This window comes from Neodiprion lecontei, chromosome 2, assembly GCF_021901455.1.
Source record: "Neodiprion lecontei isolate iyNeoLeco1 chromosome 2, iyNeoLeco1.1, whole genome shotgun sequence".
NCBI lineage: Eukaryota > Metazoa > Arthropoda > Insecta > Hymenoptera > Diprionidae > Neodiprion > Neodiprion lecontei.
Window position 1 is genome coordinate 3,498,266 of NC_060261.1, and position 13,584 is coordinate 3,511,849.

Here is a 13,584-nt window from a genome sequence, read left to right on the forward strand (position 1 = left end):
AGAGAAAGAAACAAGTGATTGTACAACGCGGAGCCATGCAAATTGACAATCGGGCAATTACAATCGAAGCGCATTATAATCCATGCGACGGCTCGCGTGATGATATTTCATCAGATTCTTTAAAACAAAAAAAAAAAAAAACAGGTTCTTCACACGACGTGCGTGCAGCGTAAGATTATGAGATATTCATAGGTATATACGTGTATTAAATTCGCTGTAAAATACGCACACGGTTTCACTAGGAAAAACTCACTTACATTACACAGGTGTACGACAGGATTGCGCAAATCAACTTTAGTCCAAGCTGCATCATAACGTAGGTATATTGCAGCGCTCTCATATAACAGGCCTGTCTGCCTACTGCAGCACAACAAACTGACAAAGTAGCAAGTTACATAGATACGTGGTAGATGGAGAATCTTAAAAACGTATGCGTTCATGACTCCTCCGAGTATGCGTTGTCCAACGTGCGTGGCGCGCTAAGCCTGCGATATACCTCGATTCAAAATAAGTACGAAGCGAATAATTTGCCGACGGTTTCAAATAACCGTCGCAAATCACGTCGAACAGCTCTCGTCAAGCTGTCATCGTCTCGCTTTGTTTCGTTGTGCTACTTTGGATAAAAAAAAAAAAAAAAAAAAAAAAAAAACACTGCCAATGAAAAAATACAACCACCTCAACGGTTTTCTGCGGAGCGATAAGACGCAATTTCAAGTCTCGAACTGCCGTCCCGATTTAGGTGATCGCAACATTCTACATTGCGCTAAAACGTGCATTAACGTATCAAAAAGATGCGTGGGAGTCAGAGCTGAGCCGTCTGATCCGCACGTCTCGCCTGCCTCGCAACAGCTGTGATCGGATTATGACAGTCTTGTACAGGCGTATACCTGGCTGTGAAACGAGCTGTCGAACCTTGAAACGTACTATCGCTTACATGGAGCGAAGGATCGGCGACATGACTACAGAGCTTGATATAATGGCATGGCTTGTGTGCAACGTTTATATGGCACGAGCGAAATGCCGCCCGCGCCTCTTCTCCATAACCAATCATTGGATCTGAAATAGGTAGGGGGGGGGGGGATAAGTATATTGTACTTTGTTTAGATATTTCAGTTAATAGATATTTCGATCAAAGGAAACACATCCTCCGACTCTCTCATACGTACCCGATTGATAATCACCTTGTGTAAATAATAATAATAATATACATGTATAAAGAAGAATATCGTGTCGTACGGATTACAATTTTTCATGTACCTTATTATATTTATGCCGTTGTATAATTATATTCTTATTAGGAAGTACGTCTGTCCCTCGCGAGTTTCGCGCGTACCTACAAAGCTCGCATGATCATATTATATACACACCTTCGAATAATTCCGGGAGCCATACCGCGATTAGTTTAGCTTTGTTGGATATCTAGGACTCCTCGTCACGCGCGTAGAGTACGGAGTTTTTGTACACTGCATTTTAACGTTGTATTGTTAAATACCTAAAACGGAGGGATTTATGGAGTCGTAGACGGAGCGACGCACGTTGATTATACCTGCAGATGATCAAGGTGGGTGGTAGTTTCGATTTTTCTCGTATACAATAATCTGACTCGTTTTGTGGTACATTGAGAAATATCACACTTTATACGGTAAAATGTGTCGCTAATATTGTATTACCCTACAAATTAGCGTAGGTATAATTAATAGAATGAATCTAACGCTGCACGATTTTTTCTGTTATAATATATTAAATGTTTAGTCTTATTATGAATTAATATCGTTTGCGTCATCGCTGTGTATAAACAGAGTATCGGGAATCGGAAGTGACGAACCGGAAGTAGATAGTGTCGCTGCTGGGTTGAAGATTTTTCAGATTTATAAATTACGTCTGCACGCGTATCTATTATTAGCGATATTGTAAGCGCGCCGGCGGATCGCGAGTCGCGCCGATTGAACAAACAGGAACAATATCACGATCATCGTCATCCGAAAAAGCCTGCAAGTATAAATTATGTATACACGAATTCGTTTTACCGATGCCGATGGAAAAAACTAAAAACTTATACCGATCATTAATAATTAATACGTTGCTCCGCACTTGTGCAAACGGGGTTAAATATTTTAATCGCATTTGTTAAAACCATATCGGCACACCTTTCGTTTGTACATACATACGTGCATATAACTACAAATATGTATCGTACAAGTATAATTATATCGGTAAGATCACCGGGTTGTGTTACGTAAGTAGATAAAATATTTGACAAGCGATTGTTGTATCGCAAAACAATGGTACCTCAAGTAACATACTGGTAAATAAATGACAACAATAATAATGATGAAAAATATGATGAAATTAAATGTAGTCAATATATTTATTTTTATTGTTATTGTTGTTGTTGTTATTAATGTTACCGCCGAACGCGCGTGTCACAATATCGATTCGATAACGATATTATCATATTCTTTATATACGTATATCGCCGTGTACAATGAAATTCGCGGCGCAAATGCGCTGCGCTGATGCTGCTGCTGCTGTCGCCGTGGTTTAAAAAGAATCTCTCGTATGGAGGCAGCGCGCTGGGTATTTCAGTCTTCGTTTAAATGGTGGATATATACATGTATATTCTTACTCACGGTTGCGCTTGCTATTATTAGTTCCTAGTCACCAGAGTAGAGTATAAGCTTCTGTGTATTATACGGTGAAATAACACGCTTCGAAAGTGGTACGCTTCTTGCATAATATAAGTAAATTAAATAATCATCGATAAGCTGCAATTACGTTGAAAAAGGTTGAAAAACTTCTTTGGTGTCTGACACACGCCTGCCTCGACGAAATTTTAAATTTCAAACTATCGTCATTTCACCGCTGAGTTTCCGAGCGTTAACTTCTCCTACGGATAAACTGCTCTCTGCACTTTTAGACCCTGCTTATTTCAACTGTCAGACGTGTACCAGCGACCATCGTTCACTTTTTTTTTTTTTTTTCTTAACAATGATTGTTCACCAGTTATCACCGTGAGTTTAAACATATGTCTGTGTAAACGCGGGGTTATGATCGAACGGAATTTTTCGAATTTGAAAAAAGGAATTGGAACAGAAAAAGCGTTGGAACTGTTACCAAGGAAATATATCGGTGCGTGTGACCACGCGGTTCGGGATCTGAGAGAATAATTTGAATATGATAATACGTGTGCGGAAGGATTAGACGTCGCTGTAAAATTGTTCAAGAGACAATGCGCGCCGCGGTATTTGAACTGTTCGAAAAATATGAGCAATGCTAAATCTGAGGCTGTATAAGTTGACGCCTTTATACTTGTGCATGCATGCGTTAGTGACTAACGGCTAATGGCGTTTCGGAGTTATTGGAGGCGAACCGGTCTCGTACTGTACTGTATTTGAATTACAGATAATCGAAGATTTAATTTTCGTTTAGTGACGAGGCTGAAGTTAGTAATGTTAACGTAACGATACATAAGAAATGAAAAAAAAGTAATCATTGTTGAACAATTTTAGATTGACTTTAAGATAGTTGGCTTTTCAGAATGAGTGTATAATATTTTGCTTGTAATAATTGACTAAATTTCGGAAATTTACAAAGGTGCGAATTGGCGATTTTTGATAAACATTCCTCGTTACAGTAAAGTTACTAACTTCATCCTCATGTTTAACGACACCTTTACCTGCACCTATTGTCATTATTCTCGATTTGCCGAATAATTATTGCAGTCTGATAAAATATAATAGGTGTTTCCTTTTTTTCATTTGCTGCTTCATTAGCGACTGCTGCTCAGCTCCAGGGTGCCGGATCCATTGCAATAACAAATCACCAAGCTCTTAGATGTGTTGAATTATTACTAATTGTATGATCCGTGAAAATGTATACGTGTGAAGGATGTAAGAAGCACGCCTCTTTAGTGCTGTAATCATTTTGCCGCTGATAATAAATATTATACACGTATATTTGAGGCATTGTACTAATTCAATCTGAATCACCTAATCTTTGAAGAACGTGAAGTAAACGTAGGTACGATCAAAGTTTTTATAGTTTGAGTGTTTGAGACTTTAATATAATCCTAACATTTTTTTCCAACTCCGTTATAAAATCAGTATAATTTACCTACCACCTCCTCCTTCTCGATATAAAACTTCAACATCTTTTCAGATGAGGGATGCCGTTCTGCAAAAACGGAACAGTAGCATAGCCACCCCGAAGACGAAACCATCGATTCAAATATATCGCCCTCCAGGTTTGTAAACATTTACCTATGTTTTTCTGTAAACATTTTTCCAAGTTATTCAAATATTTTCGGGTGAAAATTCGATTCTCTGTTACGTTAGTTATATTTTCAACTTTACAGTTGCTTCAGAAAATATTTAAATACTATATATATATATATAGTATATATGATGAAGATAACGGTGACTCAGCTGTTAGAACTTGCAACATACGCAGAATTGTCAGTCACGATAATAAAATACAGCTGTTTTTAGCCTGCGAATGGTTGGTAAAGTCGAAAAATTTCTGTTGCCAGGTGTCAGAGCGGACGGAACGACAAGTAACACCATTAATCCACACTTGAATCCTCACGCCAAGGAGTTTACAATGAAGCAAAACGATCACACACATCCTTCCAAGTAAATATACACTAATCCTAGACGCCTTGTTTTCGTGTGTTTGTTCTGCGACTATTGTTATTTGTTTTTTTTTCGAACGACGTTGCCGTTGTTCTTGCATAAATTACGAAACATAGCCTAACATGCACCTAATACCTGTAATCGTCGATATACATATATACAATAATTATTAACGCAAATTAATTAATTGTGAAAAATAAATGAAATAGTGTGACGAATCGTGATGCATATTATAATAAACCGCAATAATTGATCTTTTCCTGTTTTTCTGACCTATCTTACGTGCGCCTACAGTTAAGCCTAATTCGGATAACAACGCTTAATGTGTCCTGCACGTTAATAAAAAATTCACGTATAACTTTCTAATGCTCAAAATGCTGTATTAATAATATCAGTGACAGATGATCGATGTCCTCCACAACCGTCCAAAACAAAAAGATCGTTTACAGGGGTGAAAAATAAACGGTAACAGATGACTCAACAGGTAGTGAAAAATTACGGTACAGACACTTATACACGTACCGGAAGAACCAGGCAAACTTGTTTGTCGATATATGATTCGTCGAACAGGTGGGTTACCGCCGATGTCATAATTGCTTCTAACCGCTTGGAATGAATTCGATTCGAACTCGAACACAGTCCCATTGCACTCACACCAAGATGTCCAATATCCAAATCCCGTTTCCTCCGAGACCAAAAGCCGGCATGTCGTGACCTTCCTAATTCATGTATCTACGCTAATCGCAGGCTTGTAAATGATTAAAAAAAGAAGAAGGAAAAGGAAAGAGACGAAACGAGAGTAAACAGACATACCTCGAAGCAGAGGACACGATCGGGATCCTTCTATCTCTCGCTGTATAATTTGTTCGCAGAAGTCACGGCACGAACGCAGAACGACCCCATTCGCTGTACAACCTTCAGCACAGTAAATCGAGCGGGAACATCCACCGGTATCTCTACGCCCATCAGCAACAGCAGCTCCAGCAGCATCAGCACCCTTCTTCCTTTCATCCTCATCAGCACCATCAACACCTTCATCACCATCCTCAGGGTGGTTATCACGTCGGGGTGGCAGGAACCATGCTTCGTCAGCCACATGCTCTCAATACCTCTGCCTCCAGTGGTAACATCACGCACGTATGTCAGTCAACGCGAACTTGACTTTCAGTTTCTTTTCATTACCTATCGCGCTTCTTTCTCTCTCGTAAGCCTGTTATTTACCAAGTGAGTAAGCCACGGCCAACTTATTTCCGTTTTCAAAAATTTCCTAACCTTTTGAGTTATGGTGAGCCGAGTATTCTTACCACCTATTTTGTATCCGTTGATTGTATATTTAGAGAACTTTGAAAACATATTTCTTTACGGGTTTTTTCCTATTCATGGATGGTTTACTAACAGGTTTTTAATAGTCGAGAGTAATTGTTGCGATATAATGTAAGTTGTTATTGTTGGAAACAAATCCATTGAGAAAAATCGTGGGAATTGAAGGAATAATTCATTTACGAGAAAGTTAGTCCTCTACACGTATACATGTTTTGCATAAATTACAAGTTTTTGCAGCTGCTGATTACGAATCTGATATCAGATTTTAAAAATACATGATAGTGTATCCAATATGGCAGACGAAAATTTCAAATTCGATCGAATCCGAAGAAAAAACTTGGTCCAGGAGAAATCAGATTTTGAAAAATCAGCATGGCGAATCCAATCAGCGACTCCGAAAACCACTGCATAGAGTTTTTTGACCGGATTCGATCAAATTTCAAATTTTCGATCACCAGATTCGATCCGCCATTTTGAATTTTTGAAACCTGATCTCAGAATCACAATCAACAATCCCAAAAACCATAGAATACTATTTTCTTATAAAAGCTGACTCAGCACAACAATGTGCAACTCAAAGGGTTAAAGTGTGAATCTTTGCCTTTTGGAAAAGTCTGCAGGATTTAAACGACGACATTTTTATTAGTCTGCATGAGACGCGGTGGGTGCAAAAAGAGGCACCGTGAAACGGAGCTTTCCTCTTTACCGATCAGAAAAAAAGCTAAGCCAAGTTTTTTCGAGACACTGTGATTATCGGTTGTTTTTTCCGCCCTCGCAGAGTTCGAGTCGGGTGCACTTCAGCATGGACCAGACAGATTCGAAAAACACGAGTTCCGGCAGGCCGGGAAAGCTGGTAAAGTCCTCGTCCTTCGTATCGACGTACGGCTTGAAGCGTTCGAAAAGTTTGAACTCTGCTGACGCCTTGGCGGCGAAAGCTTTGACGATCTCAGACGCCTCGGAACTCGGCCGATTTCCTATCGGTGTTCAGGACAACCTTGTCAAAGCGATTGACGGTCAGTGATCTTCACGCTCTGTGGCGTCTTATGGTTTGGATAAGAATTTTCTTATTTCCCACCACTCGACGCACTCGTGCGGAGTAAAACTCATTTCATCGCTGCACGCAACGTTCGGATTCTATGACTCATGCGAAAAAACGGGCGTTCAACTGCACCGCGCGGTTAATTTTACGGTCACAGTGTACCAGGAATGTCTTCATTGTTATCACGGACGTGATCAATTCGCTATTGTTCGCGGTAGGGTTGAAGTTCCGAATTTGAAAAGTTCCGAAAGCGCTTGATTGCAATTTCTTAGTGGCTAAACTTGAAAGTAAAGAAATCAAACTTTTGCGAAACATCAAAGTTTCGAATGATCTAAAAATCTTCTATCATTTGAAATTTCGATGTTTCAGATTTTTAAATTCAGTTTCGCACTTTCGAAACTTTGAGCGTTCGGTTTTGGACCATCCGAGACTTTGATGTCTCGTCAAAATTTGATTAAGTATCGCCACAAAATAAAAAGTCGAAATTTTTCGCTTTCGAAACTTGTCAAAATTCAGAATTTCAACCCCGCCCCTTTTGTTCAACTGCAGTTTCCTCTCTTCACCGTAGAAATGAAGCAAAAATCATCCTCATATTGCTTGTACAAGATCCATAAGCCACTTCCCGAACTTGAAAACGGATGTCATTTATGCTAACGTCGTAAAATCCTTCTTGCAGATCCCAATCTCCTGAACTCTCGGGCTCTCATGGAACTGGTACGACACATTCTGGATAGAGTCGTTGAAAATCGTCGGTACGCGGAGCCGGCAGCAAAGCTTTGCATCACGATAATCGAGGTACGTAGAAATAAATTGTCCGTACATTATGTACGTGAAGTGTCGGTTGTTCGCTTGCACTATTTTCTTTTTTTTCTTTTCTTCTTTTTCTGTTTCTCTCATATACAAGACCTTCGCAAGGTTTGATGTGTGTGATACGGTTGATGCATCAGCAAACGGTGCATAATCGCCGCAATAACACTAATGACAGCTTTTATCGTTTCAGAAAGAAGTGAAAGAAACGTTCTTGGAGTCCCTCCTTAACACGTGTCAGCAATTGTATCAAGAACGTGGTAAGGTCCTCCAGGAGGTCTCGGCCTTTCATCATCACTCGGCCTTCATGACGTTTCTCAACGAAATGTACTGCCAGGTGAGCGAATTCGTTCCAACATCAACCACTTCATCAAATTACCGTCCAATCGAATCTTTCGCCATTTAAGGATGAATGGGTCTTGTACCGTCTGGATAAAAAACCAGTAAAAAAGACAGATATGTTTAAAATTTATCTAACAATGTTTACATTTGCCGAAATGACGGTGATCACGAATATGGTAACTGTGTGATAGCTTTGAATCTTGACAAATTCAAATAAGACAATTAGCCAACGTATCAACAAATTGAGAAAAATTTAGGCAGTTTGAATGTAATCTTATTAGATTTCGATACCTTTTTTTTGTTCAGGTTACCAGAAATCGCATGAAAGTAGTTACTTATCTCCAGAGTGTAGAGTAAAAATAGATGTACGACAGTTATTTGTTAACAATTATATTTCTACACGTTATAACTAGACTATCATGTGAGATTCGTCGAAGTTTGTACAAAAAAGTTTTGGCAATCTGGTCATAGAGTCGAAAAATATTAGAATCGGATGGAAAACACAAGATTTTAAGCATATCAAAATACAATACAATTATAAAACCTTTTTTCAAAATTTTTAATGTCTTAGCTTGTTCTAATAGATAACTTGCTAACAATTATTTGTGCCGCATCCGTAAGGATGTTGTTTCATTCGAGTTCACAATCATTGGATAAAATTACGCTTACCGCTAGTAATTTTTCAAACGGATTACTAATCTTTTATCAATTTTCGATCCTTGCTTACTTGCCTCGTCGTTTCAGCTTAAACGCAGGCAGCTCCAGCTGAAGACACAGCAGGAAGGCGTTCCTCCTGGACGGGTTCTTCTCACTCTGCTGTGGAAGTGTTGCCAAGACTGTCTCCAGCCGCCAATAGTCAATTCCCTGGCTGAGGTATAAATTCATCGTCTGCAATTCTGATTTAACATTTCATTGAAAAGATCTGATAAGTAAATTGTACCGAATGTTTACGATAATTTAACAACCGGTTATTTAACCCACGAAACATCGATTAATCCTGATAGGTGACAGTTACGTGGAATCGCATAACTTTCACGAGGGTGAAATTCACCCCTGGTTCAACAATGAATTCGAAAAATTAAAAAAAAAAAAAGCCGTATCTAGGTATTTTTTTAAGGATCGTAAGAAAAACTCTCTCAGTTTTCCTAACCAGAATTTATTCTTTAAATATTGTAAAACATCGGAAAAGTTAAGGTTAACGTGTGTAATGTTTGGGGGTGAAATTTACCCAACGTGACATAGTATATAGAGTTAATTCAAAAGGTCGGCTGCATTATAAGGTTTCTACTCTCACAAAAGCTGGTCACGGTGTCTGTAACCTTTCTTTATGTTTCTCTTTTAAAAAAACAATACATAATATATTTCAAGGTGACCTCACACCGGATTCGCGCTAGTCAAATATCGCATAGACTTATAATAAACACACGTCTCTCAGAGCATGAAATGATGGATCGTTTCTAGCTGGATCTTTTCATCGGTTGAGTAATTCATTATGCGGATGATCATTTTGTGTATTATATGTACATGTATAAATTGTACATTCGAGTTTTAAATGCAATACGATCGGGCTCGTAGAAACTAGTCTCGCCGACGGTGTTTGGCATTTGTCAGTGATTTTTTTCTCATTATAGTGAAATAATTAATAGTGTCATTAATATCGTTGACTTACGTCTGTACAAAAGCATCCCACCGCAGCGTTCTTCTAGACTGTTACATAACCGATTTTTTTTTTTTGAGAATAGCGCAATAAGATGTTTGAAACAACAATACCTTTATTTTAATAATATGCAAACGTTGTTTTGCGCAAAAATTTATACAGTTTTTTGACTACCATGACCGTTGGTGTTTCATGTTTCTTCTGCTTTCTTTCCCTCAGACCGACTGCCTCTTCTTTATCCTGACTTGTATCGGTAAGGATTTGGACACGGAACTTCCAGCCCAGTTGCAGCAGCTCCTTGGAAGTGTTCGGGACGCTTTTCTCGCCGAACAAACGGTTTTGCCTGCTGTGAGAAGAACGCTGCTTCAGTTGATAGAACTTCACGCAGCTCAGTGGCAGCTTCCGGCTCCAGCAGTTGTCTACTATTATCCTGGTCCTTCGAAATAGCATCGATAGATCGACGATCCTCACGTCTAGCCATGCTAAGACTTTCCCTCCGGGCAGCTTCCTTTTTTTCTCTACACTTCTATGCATCGACGATAAACGAATATTATACACGAATGAAAATAATCGAAAAGAAAACAGAACGAATAACAATTTGACGCGATACGAGCTGGATCACGCGGACGATTGTTATACTATACATTAGATTGTATAAAAAAAATCGAATTTTTTTTTTTTTTTTTCAAAATTCAAGTCCAAAATATTGTTAGAAATGACGGAAAAAGGACCTGAATAACTTTTGAAAGAGATAGACTTATCATAAGATGGTAAGAGACCTTTTTTGTAGAGCGTTCAATTTCTTACGAAAATGCGTTCTGGTCTTATCGGTACGCTAATGCGTTGACGAATTATAAAATTTTAAACTTTAAAAAAAAATTTCCCCATCTTATTTAAATGGGAAATAGAATATCGCGATTATGCACCTCTAAATATTGATATTAGGAGCTGAAACTTGGACAGCATCTTTTTTTCGTCATTTTGAACAATATTTTCGAGTTGTATTTTTTGAAACAGTCTACTATACATAGCCACAAAGCTATGTATATTAGTATATATATATATATACTAAACTCTTAATTGTAATTTCAAGACTGTTTGTACGGTCTTTTTGTCTGTCATTATATTTATTCAAGAGATTTTCGAGAAAAATAAAACGAGGAAAAGAAATTTGCAAAAAATAAACACAGATTTATATTCCTGTAAAAATACAACCTTGGATAATTATTTTTCGCTAGTAGGTATCTACGTACGTATTAATATTGCGAAGTATTGTTAACATTGATAATTTACTAGATATATATAATAACGGCAAATCGAGCTGCAACTTAATCCTTGAAGTTAACTCGTTGCTTGCTTTAAGCAATGCCCAGCACACCGTAGTTCCGTATTTGTGTAACTTACATACATAGATACGTACACAAGGATACTGCGAATACATTTAAAACAGTGATGCAAAAGGTATGAAATGTGCAGAATATGCCAATTACATCCAGCTTTGTGCTGTTAACTCGCAGCGGCATTAAGTATCTGGTGAAACGCGAGGATCATCGCACTCATGTGACGACTAATATTCATTCATTATCTCGTTCTGAGTCAGCGTTTTCCGGTAGCTTAGTTCGCCGATACCTCGTTCTCAATAATTCGATTCCCGCGTGAAAAAGTCGCGGACAAAGAATTCTCGCTTCATTTTATGATGTAAGCAGAAAAAAAATAAGAAACTGTAACAGACACTGATTTGGTTAAATAATATTACAGGTAAAGGTTTTCTTATATCCTGCATGATCTCTGACAATCGGTGAAAGTTTCTAGTATAACATGTATGATATGACGATTAGAGACAATTTCTTAAACGAAACAGTACCGAGCTACGTGCGAAATTAAACGTCTATGAGACGATGAGAAGAACCGGGTAACTTTCTTCAGGTGTGGTAAAGGTTCTTGTCCATTATAATCACGTATTGTAATGCCAACGTGTTGTACGGACAGTGGCGCGCACACGAAACGCACATATTTACACAGCGTGGAAGAGCGCACACAGTGTTTTAGAAAAAGACGCACACGGACAAATTTCTTTCGAAAGTATGAACGATGGAAGTGTCGTCAAAATTAATTAATACGTATATCGGTAACAGGTCCTGGCGTTCAGACGACCTTGGGGGGAAAAAAAACTTTCATTGCTACGCACGCGGCAGGTAAAAAGAAGCGGATGCATGCTGCAGCAGCATCTACATTCCGGAGTCTCTGCGTTTTAATTTACCCCACTTTAAGGGGGGGGGGGGATACAGCTTGGGTGGTCTAAAATCATATCGATTTTTAGGAGTTTTTTTTTTTCTTCTAAGTCAATGAAAACACTTGGAGCAATTTTGAGTTTGAAGGCTTTGTTATTTATAGTTTCAAGAACATCTTAGAATTATTTTATTGAAGTTAAGAACAAAATGGCGGCATTGAGGTGAAAACATTTTTTATGGTTAGAGTTCGTAATTTAATGTTGAAAAAAAAATTTCAGTTTTCTATCAAAAAATTGTTACAAAATTTATATAAAAAATTGTTGGGATTGAAATTCAAAAATTTAGCCAGGAGCTTGAATTGATAAGTTTCAAGTCGATCGGAAAAAAATTGACTGAGGAAACTGCGCTACCGGATTGAAAACGTGGTCGTTCGTTACTTATATACGCCATGCCGCCATTTTGTTATTAATTTCATTGAAAAAATTCCAAAATCATATTGCAACTATTAATAATAAAGCCCTCAAACTCAAATTGCTCTAAATGTTTTCATTTTCTTTAAAAAAAAAATCCTAAAAATAGGTATGATTTTAGACCGTCCAAAGAGCCCCCCCCCCCCCCCCCCCCCAAACTACACAACTCTTCGATTTGATCAGATTGATAAATCTTGTCCGAACAATTCGGCGTTGCAATTTTTGCATCGACACAATTAGGCAAGCGAATTTATTCTCGGATACGAAAACGTTGACCCATATAAAATGACAGCGCGCAGTATAGGTATATGTATTTGTATGAAAAAATCGGTGGATAGATTGAGACATTGAGATTACGAATTTTGCCTGTCGACATTGTTCGCCTGCACTGGACGAAAATCTTTACATTAGCATCAGCCTTTGTTGCTGGGGCAGATAACGCAAACCATCTCAGGGACTACTTGGTAATATTTTTTTCTTCTTTTTCTTTCTTTTTTTTTTTTTTACTGTTGTATTTTTCAACCGTGATCCGCAGGAGAGAACAAGGTGAACCGATCGTGCGGTACGACCGATGTACTTATCTGGGCCGAATTTCTTATACGTGTAATATAAACATTAAACCTTGCTCTGTTTTTGAAAGGTTGAGAGTAGAATATACAGTTTGAAAAGAAAATGATGACGATCATTAGGTGAGTGAGGAAAAAAACCAACATAGACATTTTCAAACTAGGGCAACTCGACGATACTTGTACGCTTTATGTACTGCCTGCAGTATCTTGCTGCACCGTCGGATACCTCAGAAGTAATACCAATTTAATTACCGTACATATGTACTGCATAAAAGCAAAGGCCATCGACTGTTTTTTCATCCCGATCATTCGGGTGTACGATACAATTAGAATCGCATGTGTTGCATGAAAAGTGGGAAGGCTGAAACAAAAGAAAAACATTAAAAAAAAAAACGCGGTATAAAAGTGAAAATGATGAGAATGGTAAAATAAATAAACCAAGGGGAAAAGTGTTGTGATAATAGTTACACGTATACGTATATCTGTATAGGTATAATTTGCGCAACTTGTCCTGC

The 13,584-nt window shown here is 38.2% G+C and overlaps 1 protein-coding gene across 8 annotated transcripts; it reads left to right on the forward strand.

The window, feature by feature from the left end:
• Positions 1 to 1,215: 1,215 nt before the first annotated feature.
• Positions 1,216 to 10,984, forward strand: LOC107224571. 8 transcript variants are annotated; one of them, XM_046730830.1, is made up of 10 exons: positions 1,216 to 1,561; positions 3,774 to 4,020; positions 4,159 to 4,243; positions 4,529 to 4,631; positions 5,504 to 5,768; positions 6,733 to 6,967; positions 7,670 to 7,788; positions 7,994 to 8,137; positions 8,887 to 9,015; positions 10,019 to 10,984. In XM_046730830.1, the coding sequence occupies exons 3-10, from the start codon at positions 4,159 to 4,161 to the stop codon at positions 10,244 to 10,246; spliced, it is 1,308 nt and encodes a 435-aa protein (XP_046586786.1). In that variant the 5' UTR covers positions 1,216 to 1,561; positions 3,774 to 4,020; the 3' UTR covers positions 10,247 to 10,984. The 8 variants fall into 8 exon arrangements, with proteins under 8 accessions (XP_046586786.1, XP_015520160.1, XP_015520168.1 ...); XM_046730829.1 differs by lacking the exon at positions 1,216 to 1,561 and adding an exon at positions 2,611 to 2,719; XM_046730832.1 differs by lacking the exon at positions 1,216 to 1,561 and adding an exon at positions 2,611 to 2,719 and having other exon boundaries at positions 3,774 to 4,016.
• The last annotated feature ends 2,600 nt before the right edge of the window (positions 10,985 to 13,584 follow it).

Bases quoted from the DNA above. Each gene is read 5' to 3' on its own strand.
- LOC107224571 (XM_015664674.2), top strand. The intron at 7,789-7,993 runs GTACGTAGAAAT...TTATCGTTTCAG, and splicing joins TTTGCATCACGATAATCGAG to AAAGAAGTGAAAGAAACGTT. The intron at 9,016-10,018 runs GTATAAATTCAT...TCTTTCCCTCAG, and splicing joins TAGTCAATTCCCTGGCTGAG to ACCGACTGCCTCTTCTTTAT.